The sequence below is a fragment of the Phocoena sinus genome, chromosome 19, assembly GCF_008692025.1.
Source record: "Phocoena sinus isolate mPhoSin1 chromosome 19, mPhoSin1.pri, whole genome shotgun sequence".
Taxonomy (NCBI): Eukaryota; Metazoa; Chordata; class Mammalia; order Artiodactyla; family Phocoenidae; genus Phocoena; species Phocoena sinus.
The window spans coordinates 774466-792112 of NC_045781.1; the positions used below are offsets into that span (position 1 = coordinate 774466).

The window sequence follows — 17647 nt, forward strand, 5'->3', positions numbered from 1 at the left end:
AAAGGCAGCTCAGAGTAAGGACTTTATTATTGTACAAACACGAGCAAATGTGGGACACAGAGTTCCAGGGCTGCGGGACTTGGACACTGTATACATCCACAATGAGACCAAGAAATATACAAAGGTAAATCTCTGCAAGCTCCCTGGAGAGCCCATCTTATGAGCTGATTCTTTCCACACATAAGCCAGTCAAAGGGTGAAAATGAGGCCCCCTGTAGGCCACCGAGGCCAGTCACGACTCCTTCCAGGGACTGGAGAGATGGCAGAGGTCTGCCTGACTAAGCTTGTAACTGACACACCCTGTGGGACTTTGCCAGATGGGAACAGCAGGATGCCTTCTACCAACTGGGAAAGGCACTAAGCAGTTTAGAATGTGCGCCACAGCTCCTGAAAGCACCTCACGTGCGTGGCACTCATCAGGAATCTTCCTGTTGTGGATGTTTGTATGTATGAGGTTTCACTTCTGACTGACGGCTCTCTCACAAAACCCACATTCAGGGCTTCACTCTGGGGACAGTTGTTAGGTTGAACAAGGAGACAGCACATTCCCTGTACTCTAAAGCCTTTGTTCAGCATGGACTTCCTGTGCCGAATAAGGTTTGGCCTTTGGGTGAAGGCTTTCCCACGTCTGCTGCACTCACAAGCACTGCTAGGTACTCTCAAGTGTACAGCAAGTTGGGAGCGCTGGCTAAAAGGCTTCCCGCACTCACTGTACTCTCACAGCCTTTCTCCAGTGTGAGTCCTCTGGTGGAGAACAAGGGTGTGTCTGTGGTTGAAGTCCTTCCCACACTCCCTGCACTCAGAGGACCTTTCTCCAGTGTGAACCTTCCAGTGCCGAATAAGGTTTGGCCTTTGGGTGAAGGCTTTCCCACATTTGCTGCACTCGTAAGGCTTTTCTCCAGAGTGAACTTTCTGGTGCTGAACGAGTTTGGAGATGCAGCTAAAGGCTTTCCCACATCTGCTGCATTCATAATCACTGCTATGAATTCGCCAGTGTACGTTAAGGTGGGAGCTTTGACTGAAGGACTTCCCGCACTCCCTGCACTCATAAGGCCTTTCTCCAGTGTGAGTCCTCCAGTGCAGAACCAGTGTGTGTCTGCGGTTGAACTCTTTCCCACACTCACTGCACACATAAGGCTTTGCTCCTGTGTGAACCTCCTGGTGTCGAATGAGGTTAGACTTGCTGCTAAAGAATTTTCCACAGTTACTGCACTGATAGAGCCTTTCACCTGTGTGAACTCGCCTGTGTTCAACAAGACCGGAGACTTGTCTAAAGAACTTCCCACACTCACTGCACTCAAAAGGCCTTTCTCCAGTGTGGACTGTCTGATGTTTAAAAAGGTCACAGCTTTGGCTAAAGAATTTCCCACATTGGCTGCACTCATAAGGCCTTTCTCCAGTGTGGATTCTCTGGTGCCTTGCAAGTGTGTCTTTCCGAGTGAACACTTTCCCACATTCACTACATTTATGAAGCTTCTGTCCAGTGCTAAGGGCTCCCCCAAGCTCAGTGCTCTTATGGGGCTTCATTCTGTCATGAGAAACCTGGTGCTGAAGGCCAGAGGTGGCTGGTAAGTCCACTCTGCCCTCACGGTGTATGTAGGTCTTCTCTGGCACATAGATTCTGCAGCTTTTCACAGTGTCCCTGCCCTCATCCCTCCTGAAGAATTTCTCTCCACTGTGCTGCTTGTGGTGCTGGTGAAGGTCTGCACTGAAACAGAACTGCTTCCCATGTGCCTCACATATGTGTGGTTCCTGCCTGGCTTTCCTCCATGGGTATTCAGTCAGGTGTAAGAGGTCTTTCAATATTGGGCCAGACATGTCACATGGGTGTGTTTTCAGACGTGCCACAGGAGTCCTGAACTGTGACACTCCTTCTAAATAAACACTCTGCTCAGAGGAAACAGCCTCAGCCTCCACTCCACACCAACAACCTGAAAGCAGAGAAGTGCCCAATGAGATGCATGTTGACTTTGAAGGAGGCGACAACCCCATCATAAATGTGTCTGACACACCGAGGATAAGTCCATGGGACCGTTTACAGGACAGAGAGGCAGGGATAGGTTGAGGAAGGGATTGCTATGCAGTGCAGGGCCTCTGAAGGTCACAGAATGGGGGAGGCCTCCTGAAGGCAAGGACATGAGGCCAGAATGAGGACAGAATAGAGCAAACAGTTTCCAGTAGGACGTTGGCTGTTGGGACAGGCGAGTGCTAGGCAGAAGGGCATGTCAAGGCCCAGGAAACTCCAATCACAAGTGAGCAGCTGGTGTTCAAAGATTACTGAAGGATATGTGCACATCTCGTGACACATTAAGTGCAGGCCAATGTTGCAGACGAATGCGGAGTGAGCAGTAAGGAGGAATGGATGAACGGTGGATGCCAGGGGCTAGAAGTCAGACTAGAAATAAGTCACAGTGTCCAGAATGGGGAAGGACAGGTAGAAGCACTGTGTGTCCACAGGCCTTGAAATCAAACACAGGTGGAAACAGTCAATATCTCTGGATTTGAACCCAACCTTGACATCATGCCCTTCCGTGGTGTCCACTCACCAGGTCCAGGTCCCTTCTGAGCCTCTTTCTCTGTGGCTGGAGTCATATCCACCTGGGCAGGCATCCAGGGCTCCTCCCCTTGCTCCAGCTGCGTGACTAAATGTGATCTGGAGGATGCAGTTCCTAAGCGAAACCCAGCACTGGTGAGTACTGGCTCAGAGAAACCCACCCTATGACAGACCACAAGTTAAAGAATAATAATTATTACTGGGACTTCCCTGGTGGTCCAGTGGTTAAGACCCTGTGCTTCCACTGCACGGGGTGTGGGTTCAATCCCTAGTCAGGGAACTAAGATCCTGCATGCCACACTACTAAGCCAAAATAATAATGATAATTATTACAAAAAGAACCATGAAGGAAGCATCCAAGGGTCTACATAAGTAGTGACTATGTGAGTGCCTGTAACTCCTGGTATAATGGAGCCCCAGAAAATGTCACCTGGAGGAAGGGGGCAGAACCTTGGGCACAGGGGTGTCATAATTCTAGACAGATTCACCAGCCCAGAAAGTGACCAAGACTATGGGTTCCATTGGGAAAACTGTGTCTTGTGACCCCCAAACCTTTGGCTGTGTGGCTTTGGGGCTGCTCAGTAAGAAGTGAGGACACACCATAGAGCATAGCCCTGGCAGCCATGGCACCTACTCCAGGAAACATGGCAAGAAAGCTGTGTGGGAAGGACAGAGCGGTCCCTGTGGGAAAGGAGAAAGGAGATGGAGTTGGTGTGAGGGTCTTACCCAGGGAGGCTAAAAGTGCAAAGTTCTCCAACATCACATCCCGGTACAGGAGTCTCTGATCCTCATCAAGGAGCACCCATTCTTCCTGGGAGAAGTACACAAACACGTCCTCAGAGATGGCACAGCCCTGCAAAGATGGGGACAGCAAGGTCCATGAAAAGTGTCTCAAGTGAGTATCCCCACTCTACCTACGCACAACAATGTCCTGCTCACCCATGTCCCGAGGTCCCCAAGTCAAACGGAGTACCAGGCATTGATACCATCGGTCCTTTCTCTCTCCTGACTACCCGCAGTGATCACCGTGTCAGCCCACAGCAACAACAAGCAGGTTGGGAGATAGATGCCATCTAAGCTCTGAGCCTGGCCCAGTTCCCCTGGGGAACCTCACAGCATACTCCCTGGACATACTTCCTAAACCTGCGCTCACTCTTTTCACTTAAGCCCCCAACAACAGGGTCCTAGGCCAATCAGTTTACACTCCCTCCTCTCCTGCATATCACTCTTTGGACCATGCCTGCCTCACATCTTCAGCTACCTACAACCAACTTTCTGGCCCACACCACAGACATTACCCTGGACTCCCCAGATGTCACTCTGTACACAGCATGGAGAGAACACTTGGCAATACAATCAGGATGCTATCTTGTCCCAAACCTCTAGTGGCCCCCGCTGCCAAAGCCCCCATTCCTGCTTTAAGACCCTCCCAATCTGGCCCTTTTCCTTTCTTCAGATCACGGGCACCCAGAACCACATGCACACCTCAGTTACTCTGAGCTCTCTTCCATTTCTCAGTTGTACACTGTATTAAGTTTCCTATTACTGCTGTAACAAATCACTAGTAGCTCGGTGGCTTAAATCAACTCAAATTTATCATCTTACATCTGGAGGTTGTAAGTCCAAAATGGGCTTCACTAGGCTAAAGATCAAAATGTCAGCAGGATTGGGACTTCCCTGGTGGCACAGTGGTTAAGAATCCACCTTCCAATGCAGGGGGCCTGGGTTCGATCCCTGGTCAGGGAACTAGATCCCACATGCATGCCACAACTAAGGAGCCTGCCTGCCGAAACTAAGACCAAAAAAAAAATGTCAGCAGGATTATATTCCTTCTGGCAGCTCCACAGAAGAATCTGTTTCCTTAGCTTTTCTAGCTTCTAAAAAACCTCCTGCATCCTTGAGTCCTTGCCCCTTCCTCCAACGGCAAAGTCAGCAACTATCATTCTGACATCTGTTTCATTCCTCAAATCTCCTTCTTTGATTCTGATCCTCCTGTGATTACACTGGGTCCACGGGATAACCCAGGATAATCTGTCCATCTCAAGATCATTAGCTTAATCACATATATAAAGTCCCTGTTGCAGGACTTCCCTGGTGGCACAGCGGTTAAGACTTTGCGCTCCCAATTCAGGGGGCCTGGGTTCGATCCCTTGTCAGGGAACTAGATCCCACATGCATTCTGCAACCAAGAGTTTGCATGCCACAACTAAGGAGCAGTGAGCCTCAACTAAGGAGCCTGCCTGCTGCAACTAAGACCCAGCACAACCAAATAAATAAATAAACATTAAAAAACAAAGTCCCTGTTGCCATGTGAGATAACACGTCCAAAGTTTCTAGGGATTAGAAAATGGACATCTTTGGGAGGTCATTAAGCTGCTTATCACATACATGTTGTCCCCACACCAGTCACAACTTTCCTACACCTAATTATCTGAAAATTAACTTTACAACAGACCTCCCCATTTCAGTGGCTGGCATTTCCATCCTTCCAGCAGCTAAACCCAAAGCTTTGGGTCATCTCTCCTTTACTTCCTTCTCTCACAATCCACTTCAGAAAATAAAATCAGCCCTAGTAAAGTAACAGCATGAGAACACAACCTCTGTGCTACCTTCACAGCAATCACTCTGGTGCAGCCCATCAATGCTCATTTAGACTGCTGCAGTAGTCTCCTCCCTGATTTCCCTGTGGTGTGACCATATATAAAAATAAAATTCTCACCTATAACCTCTGCAGCAACTGAACCGAAACGGTCAGAACTCTCATAAAAACTGCCTTCCTGGGCTTCCCTGGTGGCGCAGTGGTTGAGAGTCCGCCTGCCGATGCAGGGGACGTGGGTTCGTGCCCCGGTCCGGGAGGATCCCACATGCCGCGGAGCGGCTGGGCCCGTGAGCCATGGCCGCTGAGCCTGCGCGTCCGGAGCCTGTGCTCCGCAACGGGAGAGGCCACAACAGTGAGAGGCCCGCGTACAGCATAAAAAAAAAAGGAAAAAAAAAAAAAAAAAACCTTCCTGGGACTTCCATGGTGGCACAGTGGTTAAGAATCCTCCTGCCAATGCAGGGGACACAGGTTCAAGCCCTGGTCCGGGAAGATCCCACATGCCGCGGAGCAACTAAGCCCGTGCACCACAACTACCGAGCTTGTGCTCTAGAGCCTGCATGCCACAACTACCGAAGCCCGTGCCCCTAGAGCCCATGCCCCGCAACAAGAGAAGCCACCGCCATGAGAAGCCCGCGCACCGCAACAAAGAGCGGCCCCCGCTCGCCGCAACTAGAGAAAGCCCGTGCATAGCAACAAAGACCCAACGGACCCAAAAAATAAATATATATATAAATTTATTTTTAAAAACCCCAAAACTACCCTCTTCCCTTTACACCCACTTCCAACTTAGGGGCCAATCAGCTTTCCCCCTCCCCTGCCCTCGAGCCTCAGCTAAAGGCAAGTGATGATGCCCAACTCCCTTGCTATTAGCAAGCTCTGAATAAATGTGGATAATTTCCACACCTGCCATCACTCCGTCTCCACCATCACTCTAGCCCTTCACTGTCTGTTCTCTCTGCTGCCAGAGGAAGACTGCTGAGGCTCTGCTCCACTTTCCCCATGGCTCCCGTCACCCTCAGAATAGAGGCCAAGACGCTCAGCTGGCCATTTCAGGCCTGAAACCTGTCCCCATGTTGTCTCCCCCAGAAAGGAAAGAGACGAATTGTTGTTGGACACTTACAGCTCAGCTTCAACTCCAAGCATCTGAACATGCCTGGGACGCCTTCCATCCCTCATCTCTCTGGGCTCTACAGAAACTTCTCCATGTAACGACGGCTTAGACGGAGACTGCCTCCTCAGAGCCTGCAGACACAACTGCTGGGACAGGGGAGAGCAAAGACACGTAATCCCACATATTGGGAAGGTGAGGGCTCAGCTATCAGCTTGGCCACTGTCATTGGAGCCTGTGGGCAAAAGGGATGGGAACAGCCCATATCACACCAGGGGATGGAGGTGCTATTCCCGTCTCCAGGATTCTACAACCCCAGAAACGAGATGGGGCACCGGAAGCCCTGCCCCAAAGTGAAGTGCTCACAGAAAAAGGCCCCTCTCCTGGGCCATGATTGGCAGAGAGCTGACACCCTGTGGCACTGAGAATTCTGGGTACTGCAGTCTCCACCTCGACACCAGGTGCTGAGGGGAAGCCTGTGGTCAGAAGGTGGAAGGCAAAGGAATTGAGTGCCTACTGTCTTAGCCTGCCAGTTGCTCCCAGGCCTCAGGCTGCATCTCATACCTCAGAGTCTCTGTAACTGGATGAGGTTGGTACCGAACCCGAGTTTGGCTGCTCGCCACTCGAAAAGCCAATACTCGACAAACAAGTGTTGGTGGAAAAGGAAAAGTTGCTTTATTCAGGAGGCCAGCAATCTGGGAAGCTGGTGGACTAATGTCCTAAGACCATCTCCAAGTTGCTGGTTAGGAGACAGAGGTTTTCAAGGCCATGTGAGGGAGGGGCTGCAGGGTGCACGATCCACTTGTGCTCAATTCTCAGATTGGTTGGTATCAAGGTGAAGTTTCGAGCATCGGCAATCTTCTGGTTTCAACCCGTCTGGGGTCTACGTGCTTGCGGTCAGCAGTTTTCCTCCGGTGGGGGTCGGCTTCATATAAAATCTCCAGTGCGCGCTTCATATCCTGAGCGTGATACAATGCTAGCTGTTTTGGAGGTGCACAGCCTGCAAATCCCAGCCTCATCCTTCCGAATTTGGGACTCAAGGCCAGCAGTTTCACCTCCATGTTGTGAAATGTAAAATGAAGATAAAACCTCCCTAGCAGACCTCTGTGAAATTGTTTAAATATTCCTCAAACATAAACGTCCATTCACTAAAACAGCAGAAGAAAATAGTGCCCATACCTTGGTGAGGTTAAGTATCAAGTGATTAAACCAGTGCAAGGTGCATGATTAGTGCTGAATACATGAATAGTCCTTATCATCACAAACCTGGGCTCTCAGGTACCCATGTGGTAGGAGGTGAGTCAAGGCTGCCTACTTGCAGCGTCTGTCAAAATTCACATACACAGGGCTTCCCTGGTGGCACAGTGGTTGAGAGTCCGCCTGCCGATGCAGGGGACACGGGTTCGTGCCCTGGTCCGGGAAGATCCCACATGCCGCGGAGCAGCTGTGCCTGTGAGCCACGGCCACTGAGCCTGCGCGTCCGGAGCCTGTGCTCCGCAACGGGAGAGGCCACAACAGTGAGAGGCCCGTATACCGCAAAAAAAAAAAAAAAAAGAAAGAAAGAAAAAGAAAAAATTCACATACACATACCCTGAACCTACAAGTAGCCTTAACAGGAATGATTTAAAATTTTACAAGATAGCAGTGTACAATCTGTGCCATTTAAAATTATTTCAAGAAAAAAATAATCACACATACAGAATGACGTTATCAATTTCAGGTAGCCAGTTGCACTAGGGATATGTTCTAGACAAGATGATTCAAGATTTACAGTTTAAGAAATATTTTCCTGGGACTTTCCTGGCGGTACAGTGGTAAAGAATCCGCCTTACAGTGCAGGGGATGAGGCTTCGATTCCTGGTCAGGGAACTAAGATTCCACATGCTGTGGGGCAACTAAGCCCATGCGCCACAACTACTGAGCTCGTGTGCCTCAACTAGAGAGCCTGCATGCCACAAACTACAGAGCCCACATGCTCTGTAACCTACGTGCCACAGCTACAGAGCCTGCGCGCCACAACTAGAGAGAAACCCACACGCCGCAATGAAAGATCCCACATACCACAACTAAGACCCGATGCAGCCAAAATAAAATAAATAAATAAATAATCTAAAAAAACCAAATTTTTCCCTCAGGAGTAAGTACAGCATAGGGTTGTAGCATAATTCTTCTATATCTTACTTTCAAATTCACAATCTTTGAACTTGCATTAGAACCAATCATGTTGTGTTTGGCTTCAAATTCAATGCAGTCTAGCACATGGTGTCCAGTGTCTGACTTCACAGGCTGAGCTCTAGGGGGAGGCTTACCTGGGTTTGCAGCTGGTAACCCCATTACTGATTATAGTACCTTATGCAGAAAGCCTCACTTCTCCAAGCTTCAGTCCCCTCATTTCTGAAACGGGGAAATAACAGTATTCACAGCACGTGGTTTTGGGGATTATTACCTGGGGAATTACATGACATCCTCTGGTCATTCTCCCAACAGTGCTTCAAACCCTTCCCAATGGAGGACAGAAAATGACTCCTGACCATCCACATTCTCTTGACTTGATTCAGAGGATTTCAGGTGCTCAATTCCTCCAGGAACCAGAACCTCACCCCCACCAGACCCCCCCTCCCCCAACTATCCTCAGGTAAACTGGCTCCAGTTGGATCTGTGTAGTAAGTGGAAGCTCAGCCTGAATTCCCATGACTCAAGCTTACCAGTTCCAGTCTCCAACAGGATTCCACCACTTGATACTGGGGTCCAAAGTGAGCACTAAACCCTGGGAAAAGGGAAAAAGTGCAGTCACTGAATTCTATGGAAAAGATCGCTCCATTCGTCTAGGTCATCTTTAATTTCCCTCAGCAGAAGTGTTTTTGTAGATTGCAACTAAACTTTGACGTTTTCAGTAATACTGAAAAAATAACTTTGTAGTTTTCAATAAAATACTTAGGAATGAATATAATGAAAGAACATGTACATGTTTCATTATATTCATTCCTAAGTGTTTTTTTATGCTATAGATTTGTAAATTTTAATCATTCAATTTGTGCTTCCTGTGTATTGTTAACATATAGAACACAGCTCATTTACATCTATATCCCTACCACACACACGTGCATTTATAGAACTGTACACAGCACTTGGCTACATTCAGTCATGTTAGTGAGTCTTCTGCATCGATTGATATGATGTGATTTTTCTTCTTTTTTTTTTTTAGCCTGTTAATATGTTGGATAACATTCTTTGCTCTTCTAATATTAAACAAACCTGGCACCACTGAAAGATATCTTTCTTGGTCATGGTATATAATTCTTTTTACACACTGCTGAATTTTATTTGCTAATACCATCTTAATGATGTTTATGTCTATTTTCATGAGGATAGTTCTACTAAAATTTTCAGATGTCTTACAATTTTCTTTACATTCTATTTTTTTAAATTAGTTAATTTTATTTATTTATTTTTGGCTGTGTTCGGTCTTCGTTGCCACGCGCAGGCTTTCTCTAGTTGTGGCGAGGGGGGCTACTCTTTGTTGCGATGCACAGGTGTCTCACTGCAGTGGCTTCGCTTGTTGTGGAGCACGGGCTCTAGGCATGCGGGCTTCAGTAGTTGCAGTACGCGGGCTCAGTAATTGTGGCTCACGTGTTCTATAGCACAGGCTCAGTAGTTGTGGCACACAGGCTTACCTGCTCCGCAGCATGTGGCAGGCGGATTCTTAACCACTGCGCCACCAGGGAAGCCCATCTTTACATTCTATTATGTGTTCTGTAAAGACAGTTGAATTTGGTATGCAGTTCTAAAATAGCAATGTGTTTGTAAATCTTGTTATATGCCTGATAATCACCTTGATTCCTTCTTCCATTGATTGCTCTTATTTTGGTCATTTAGGTTGGAGTTGTATTTGTTGTTCTAACTAATGCGATTTCCTCCTATGCCCTGTGTGTTCATCCCTTGGCAGTTTTAGACATTGAAGATATAGTCTTTCACTCTTTTTTTTTTTGCCGTACGCGGGCCTCTCACTGTTGTGGCCTCTCCCGTTGCGCAGCACAGGCTCCGGACGTGCAGGCTCACCGGCCGTGGCTCACAGGCCCAGCCGCTTCGTGGCATGTGGGGTCTTCCCAGACCGGGGAATGAACCCGTGTCCCCTGCATCAGCAGGCGGACTCTCAACCACTGCGCCACCAGGGAAGCCCCAGTCTTTCACTCTTTAAATTTTGGCTGTCACGGGCTTTACAGAATAGAAGGCTGCAATTCTAAAAGAAATACATTTGTTAATTTTCGACACAATATATTTTGCTTGTTACTGATACATTTAAATTGTTCTTGTGACTTCCCTGGCAGTCCAGTGGTTAAGACTCCGTGCTTCCAACACAGGGAACACAGGTTCAATCCCACATGCTTCATGGCACGGCCAAAAAAAAGTTTAAAAAAAATTATTCTTGCCTGTTTCACAAAAATATGCTCCTAATTTATCTTCTATTGGTTTCCTTATTTCTTTTACTCTTTGATACTTAACAGTTCTTTAAAATTTAAATGTCTGTGGATTTTCTAGGATATTTAAAATTTTCTAATTTAGTTTTGCTTTATTTAGAGAATATATTCTATACTGCTTCAAGTTTAAAGCTTACTGAAAATTATTTTATGTCCCTAGCATTTGGTTTATCTTGGAGGAATGTACCATGTGTACCTGAAAAGAATGTGTATTCTGCTATAGACTGGAGTAATGTTTTATACATATCTACTGAATCAAGTTAGCTGATGATATTGGTCATGTCTTGTATATCCTTACGGTTTTCCTGCCTATTCTATTAATTATTGAAAGAATTTTGAAAGCCTGTTCTCAGGTACAAATACATTTAGCATATTCATTCATTCATTCATTCATTCATTCATTTGTGGCAGCACCACATGGCTTGTGGGATCTTTGTTCCCTGACCAGGGATAGAACCTGTGCCGCCTGCAGTAGAAGCACAGAGTCCTAACCATTGGAGCACCAGGTAATTCCCCATTTAGCATTTTAAAATCTTCTTGATTTAAATTACTTGTTTAATTAGATGTCCCTATGTTATCTTTGGTAATGTTATTTTTCCTAAAGTTGACATTTTCTTATATTAATATAACCTCTCCAACCCTCTTTTTAAAATAAATTTATTTCTTTATTTATTTTTAGCTGCGTTGGGTCTTTGTTGCTGCATGCGGGCTTTCTCTAGTTGCAGTGAGCAGGGGCTACTCTTCGTTGCAGTGTGCAGGCTTCCCATTGCGGTGGCCTTTCGTTGCGGAGCACAGGCTCTAGGTGCGTGGGCTTCAGTAGTTGTGGTTCACAGGCTCTACAGCTCAGGCTCAGTACTTGTGGCGCATGGTCGTAGTTGCTCCGTGGCATATGGGATCTTCCCGGACCAAGGCTCAAACCCATGTCCCCTGCATTGACAGGCAGATTCTTAACCACTGCACCACCAGGGAAGTCCACCTCTCCAACCTTCTTATGGTTAATATTCATGTCTTATTTCATTCCATTCCTTTTAGCATATACTTATGTTTGTAATTAAGGATCATCTGTTATAGGTTGCATGGAGTTTGCCCATGCATTTAATACAGTCTGACAATCTCTCCCTATAATTTAAATATATGAGATATTTAAAGCAATAAAACTGAAAAAGAATTGTGGGTACAAATGTATAACTTACTCGCTTTTATCTTCTTAGAAAGGGATAAATCAGACAAAGAATAAGCATATAAATGATATTAAAAATATAACATTCAGGGCTTCCCTGGTGGCACAGTGGTTGAGAATCTGCCTGCCAATGCAGGGGACACGGGTTCGAACCCTGGTCTGGGAAGATCCCACATGCCACGGAGCAACTGGGCCCGTGAGCCGCAATTACTGAACCTAAGCGTCTGGAGCCTGTGCTCCGCAACAAGAGAGGCCGCAATAGTGAGAGGCCCACGCACCGCGATGAAGAGTGACCCCTGATTGCCACAACTAGAGAAAGCCCTCGCACAGACACGAAGACCCAACACAGCCATAAATAAATAAATAAATAAATTTAAAAATTCACGACATATGTCAATATTTAAAAAAATAATAATACTATAACATTCAGAAGACACACATTCATCTTGATTTTACACTGTTGAACATTTGAAAAATTACATTCACAAAGGGAAAAATGAAGCCACAACACAGATCTCAAGTTTTATGAATTCTCTATGAATATATGCATATTTGTTTACTAGAGCAGTGTAATAATATGATTTATAACAATAAATACGTATTTGGTCTTTTAATTTTTAAAATAAATTTATTTGGCTACGTTGGGACTTTGTTGCTGCGCGTGGGCTTTCTCTAGTTGCAGCAAGTGGGGGTTACTCTTTGTTGTGGTGCACGGACTTCTCAATGCAGTGGCTTCTCTTGTGGAGCACGGGCTTTAGTAGTTGTGGCTCACGGGCTCTAGAGCACAGGCTCAGTAGTTGTAGCGCACGGGCTTGGTTGCTCCGCGGCATGTGGGATCTTCCCGGACCAGGGCTCGAACCCGTGTCCCCTGCACTGGCAGACGGATTCTTAACCACTGTGCCACTAGGGAAGTTCCCGTATTTGGTCTTTGTCCAGGTTTGGGGCACAGAACTCCTAAAACCTTAGGTATTTCCTAAGTGAGAAGAGCAATAAAAATGCCCTTATGAGGTTACTTTGGGAAAGGACAAAAGGATGGTGGGGCTGGTTTCCAGGAGAACCAACCACATGATTAGAGGGTTGGAACTTTCAGTCCTACCCCCTGACCTCTGAGGGGGTAGAGCAGTCAGAGACTGAGTTCAATCGCCAATGGTCAAGGATGTAATCAATCATGCCTGTGAAATGAAGCCTCCATAAAATCCCAAAAGAATAGGGTTCAGAGAGCTTCCAAGTTGACGAACACATGGAGATGCAGGAAGAGCAATGTGCATGGGAACTCTGCACCCTTTCCCCATACCTTTCCCTGTATGCATCTCTTCCATGTGGCTGTTCTTGGGTTATATCTTTTTATAATAAACTGGTAATCTAGTTAGTAAAATGTTTCTCTGAGTTCTGTGAGCCACTATAAGAAAATTGATTGAACCCGAAAAGGAGGCTGTTGGAACCTCCAATCAGTTCAGAAACCCAGGTGAAAACATGGACTTAATGACTGGTGTCTGAAAGAGTGTGTGTGGGGTGGGGGGAGTCTTATGGGACTGAGACCTTAACCTGTGGGATCTGATGCTATCTCTGCATAAACAGTGTCAGAATTGACTTGAATTATAGGACACTCAGCTGGCGTGAGAGAATTGCTTATTGGTGTAAGAAAACCCACCCATACACAATAGAATTGGTGAGACCATAATCTTTAGCAGCCTTTCTCAAATGGGGTTCCATGAGAGAATTTGTGCCCACAGAAAATGATTTCAGTGGATACTGTCTTAAATACCCGAAGGGAAGTACATGCCTAGGACCAGTCTAAATGCATAGAAGAATAATCAGTTCACTACCTACAATGGATTCCTTGGGAAACTAATGCTTAATTCTCTCATAAAATCAATTGGATAGAGTATACAAAGGGAGAATAATATAGGAATTTCAATAACACAAACTATCTTTCCTGGCTGTTTTGTAGCTCACGAAGAAGATCAGAATAATATCACCCCAAAATATGCCTCTTTGACATAAAAATTATTTTGAGCTGAAGGCAGTGAGAAACAGCAAACACAGAAAAAGCTCCGCCTTTTCTACCTAAAGGCAAGATATAAATTCTCCTTTTATTGGAGACAGATTATCAGCCCAGAGACTGGCACCAATGGAATCTGCAATCAAACCACACAATATTAGGTTCCTCCTCCATATTTACCTTCTCGGTTTGCTGCCCTTGGAAGCCTAAAACTGCTTTTCTTCGTTCTGTCATTTGTCTACAAATTTACTCTTCTTTGTCGAAGATACTAATATAAACTAGAATTCTAAGTCACCAATTCCAGTTACTTTTGGTTTAGGTTTCTCCCATGTGTTGTGTGCTGCACATATTAATATACTGTTTTCTCATTAGTCTGTTTCTTTTCTTAAGGAGACCCAGCTGAAAACCTAAGATTGGCAGACACAGAGTTTTGCCTCTCCTACACTACTTAAAATTACAAATAGTATACAGAAGTATGGGCAGAAACATTTCCTGTGTCGGGACAACTTGTTAGAGGAATTCTTTGGTAGGAACTTCCTGTGAGGCAAGAAGCCTGTCCTCCTTGGAACATTTAGTCAAGAACAAGGAGACGGACTTCCCTGGTAGTCCAGTGGCTAAGACTCTGTGCTCCCAATGCAGGGGGCCCGGGTTCGATCCCTGGTCAGGGAACTATATCCCACAAGCCGCAACGAAGATCGAAGATCCCGCAACAACTAAGACCCGGAACAACCAAATAAATAAATAAATAAATAACAAAGACTAAAACACAAGGAGGCACCCCAATGTTCACTGCAGCACTATTCACAATAGTCAGGACATGGAAGCAACCTAAATGTTCATAAACAGAGGAATGGATAAAGCTGTGGTACATATATACAATGCATTACTCAGCCATAAAACGGAACGAAACTGGGTTATTTGTAGAGATGTGGATGGACCTAGAGACTGTCATACAGAGTGAAGTAAGTCAGAAAGAGAAAAACAAATATTGTATATTAACGTATATATGTGGAATCTAGAAAAATGGTATAGATGATCTTATTTGCAAAGCAGAAATAGAGACACAGACTTTGAGAACAAACGTATGGACACCAAGGAGGGAAAGGGGGTGGTGGTGGGATGAATTGGGAGATTGGAATTGACATATATACACTATCGATACTATGTATAAAAGAGATAACTAATGAGAACCTGCTGTATAGCTCAGGGAACTCTACTCAGTGCTCTGCAGTGACTTAAATGGGAAGGAAATCCAAAAAAGGGGTGACATATGTCTACATATAGCTGATTCACTTTGCTGTACAGTAGAAACTAACACAACATTGTAAAGCAACTACCCTCCAATAAAAATTAAACACACACACACACACAGAGGCTGGGACAATCTATCATATGGCATTTGAGGGATTTTGTGGCTTTGGCAAGACTGAGTAAAGTGGAATCACTCCTGGCACTGGAGGAGCTTTTCAGTGTGTGTTTCTCTTAGAACAGGTTGTTCAAAAGCAAGGGTAACTGTCATCAGGCAGCTATTTTACGACACCCCATCTTCTTCTGCCAGGCCAGGTTCCTTGTGCCCTACAAAGCATTCTCCTCATGCAGACACTGGATAAACAGAATGCCCCTCCTTTGTGGAGGGAAGTCTCAGAAATGCCCACCCTTCCCCCCCCACCTCCATCCACAGCCCTCCCCTCTCACCCCAAGGACCATTTGAAATAACATACTTAAGATTGCTACCCATGGGACCTCCCTGGTGGCGCAGTGGTTAAGAATCATCCTGCTAATGCAGGGGACACATGTTCAATCCCTGGTCTGGGAAGAGCCCACATGCTGCGGTGCAACTAAGCCCGTGTGCCACAAATACTGAGCCTGCACGCTAGAGCCCACGAGCCACAACTACTGAGCCCACGAGCCACAACTACTGAAGCCAGTGCGCCTAAAGCCTGTGCTGCGCAACAAGAGAAGCCACCACAGTGAGAAGCCTGCGCACCGCGACAAAGAGTAGCCCCCACTCGCCACAACCAGAGAAAGCCCATGCGCAGCAACGAAGACCCAACGCAGGCACAAATTCTAAAAATAAATAAATTTATATATAAAAACAAAGGATTGCTACCCCTAAATCTGATCTCCAGGCCTTGACCTAGTCCAGACCACCCTCTACAGCCTGTGGACATCTCCAATCCAGCCCCTTCTCCAGAACGCCAGACCTTCCAGTCCAGCTGCTCATGTGACACCTCCACTCTGGGATATCTCAGAATCAACCATGTCCAATCTGAAACCTGCTCCCTAGTTTCACTTCCTGATTGCCATTTTCAAAATGTCCATGAAAACAAAAACGAAAAAATTTAAAACTTGTTTTTTCACTTACTATCAATCACAGCCTCATCTGATGCAGGAGGAAATGTTGTTGTTGGTATCTTTAAAATATATCCAGAACCTGATCACTTCTTCCCCCTCTCCTGGCTCTCGAGTCCATCCACCGTCAAAACATTTCTTGAAGCCGCTGCAGTAGCGTCTTTACCAATATCCACGCATCCATCCTCACATTCCCTGCCCCAACCTAATCTGTTTCGCCCAGCGCAAAATGTGGGATAGTTTTAAAATCTCCACTCAGATCAAGTACTCCTTCTATTCGAAACCCTTATGGCTCCCAGAGCCCTCAGAATGAAAGTACAACTCCTCAACCCAGGTGTGACTCCTCACATCCTGCTCGGTGCTGACACGACACGGATCCCCGATCTCCCCAATGCCTCTGGCTCAGTTCGACTTCCAAGCCTTTGCACCTGTCGGTCCCTCTGCCTGACCCCCTCTCACACGCACAATCACACTGTCAGAAACAGGGACCCCACAATCCCGGACACCGGGCCTGGGCTGCAGGCACGGGAGCAGGCGCCCCGCACTCGGGGCTTTAGTGTCTGGTGCGGTGAGGGCGCTGAGGGCCCGGAGGAGGAGCGTGTACCTGAGGGGGTTCCCTCAGCGCGGCCGCCGCCATCGGGGTCTGTGGGCGGAGTGCGCCGGGAGAGGCAGGCATCCGGATTGAGGAGCTGGATACCGCGGTCCCAAGCCCTGCCCCGGCGGCAGGGTCAACGCAGGCGTCGCCACCGCCGAACTTTGTCTCGCCTCCGAGCGGCGGGGACAACGCCTACTCACGCGTCTTCCCGATTCCTCCACCCTCGGTCCAGACCAAGAATTCAAGAGCCCCCTAGCGCTTAGATCCTCACAAGAACCGACAAAACGTCTGGCTGCGCCTAAGATGCCGGAAGTCCCGCTCCGACGTCTTCCGCACGCACGGAAACGCCCCTCTCCCGGGCCTTCATTGGACGTGTGGCGCAGAGCCTTCTGGGTAATGTAGGTCTTGGTGAACCATCGTCCTAGGCACAGGTTCAGGTTCAGGGCCTGGGCCTGAGCTCCTGGGGAAATGCTGGGTACCACAAAAGGGGTTTTTAAGTGGTACACCTAATTCCCGAGGATGGGGCGAGGCTTAGCTCCTCTTCAAGGGCCCGCACGCAGATTCCGTGGATTGCTGTCTGCACTAATTAAATAAATGTTTGGAGTCATATTATTTCAGATAGTCTGGAAAGCTGCAAAACCAAAAGGACACACCACACCAAGTTTCTTTCATCCATTCATACCTGGGAGCTAGTAACCATTACCTTGTTGCCTTTTAAATACATTCTGGGGACTTTCCTGGTGGTCCAGTGGGTAAGACTCCACGCTCCCAACGCAGGG

At 46.8% G+C, this 17647-nt stretch overlaps 1 protein-coding gene across 14 annotated transcripts; it reads right to left on the reverse strand.

Annotated features, from left to right (window-relative positions):
• ZNF671 (zinc finger protein 671) lies at positions 1-17187 on the reverse strand. Of its 14 annotated transcripts, none has more exons than XM_032614281.1 (7): positions 16878-17187; positions 16287-16304; positions 8967-9028; positions 6274-8655; positions 3281-3407; positions 2547-2669; positions 1-1931 (listed from the first exon to the last, which is right to left on the reverse strand). In XM_032614281.1, exons 5-7 carry the CDS (start codon positions 3312-3314, stop codon positions 718-720), a joined length of 1371 nt encoding a protein of 456 aa, XP_032470172.1. In that variant the 5' UTR covers positions 3315-3407; positions 6274-8655; positions 8967-9028; positions 16287-16304; positions 16878-17187; the 3' UTR covers positions 1-717. The 14 variants fall into 14 exon arrangements, 13 of the variants coding, with proteins under 13 accessions (XP_032470172.1, XP_032470174.1, XP_032470176.1 ...); XM_032614283.1 differs by lacking the exon at positions 16287-16304 and having other exon boundaries at positions 6274-7220; positions 8611-8655; positions 16878-17174; XM_032614285.1 differs by lacking the exon at positions 16287-16304 and having other exon boundaries at positions 6274-6407; positions 8571-8655; positions 16878-17174.
• Positions 17188-17647: the final 460 nt, after the last annotated feature.

Bases quoted from the DNA above. Each gene is read 5' to 3' on its own strand.
- ZNF671 (XM_032614278.1), bottom strand. From the start codon at position 16,949: ATGCCTGCCTCTCCCGGCGCACTCCGCCCACAGACCCCGATGGCGGCG. The intron at 2,670-3,280 runs GTAAGACCCTCA...GGTTTCGCTTAG, and splicing joins TGCACTTTTAGCCTCCCTGG to GAACTGCATCCTCCAGATCA. The intron at 1,932-2,546 runs GTGAGTGGACAC...CTCTGCTTTCAG, and splicing joins TCAGAAGGGACCTGGACCTG to GTTGTTGGTGTGGAGTGGAG.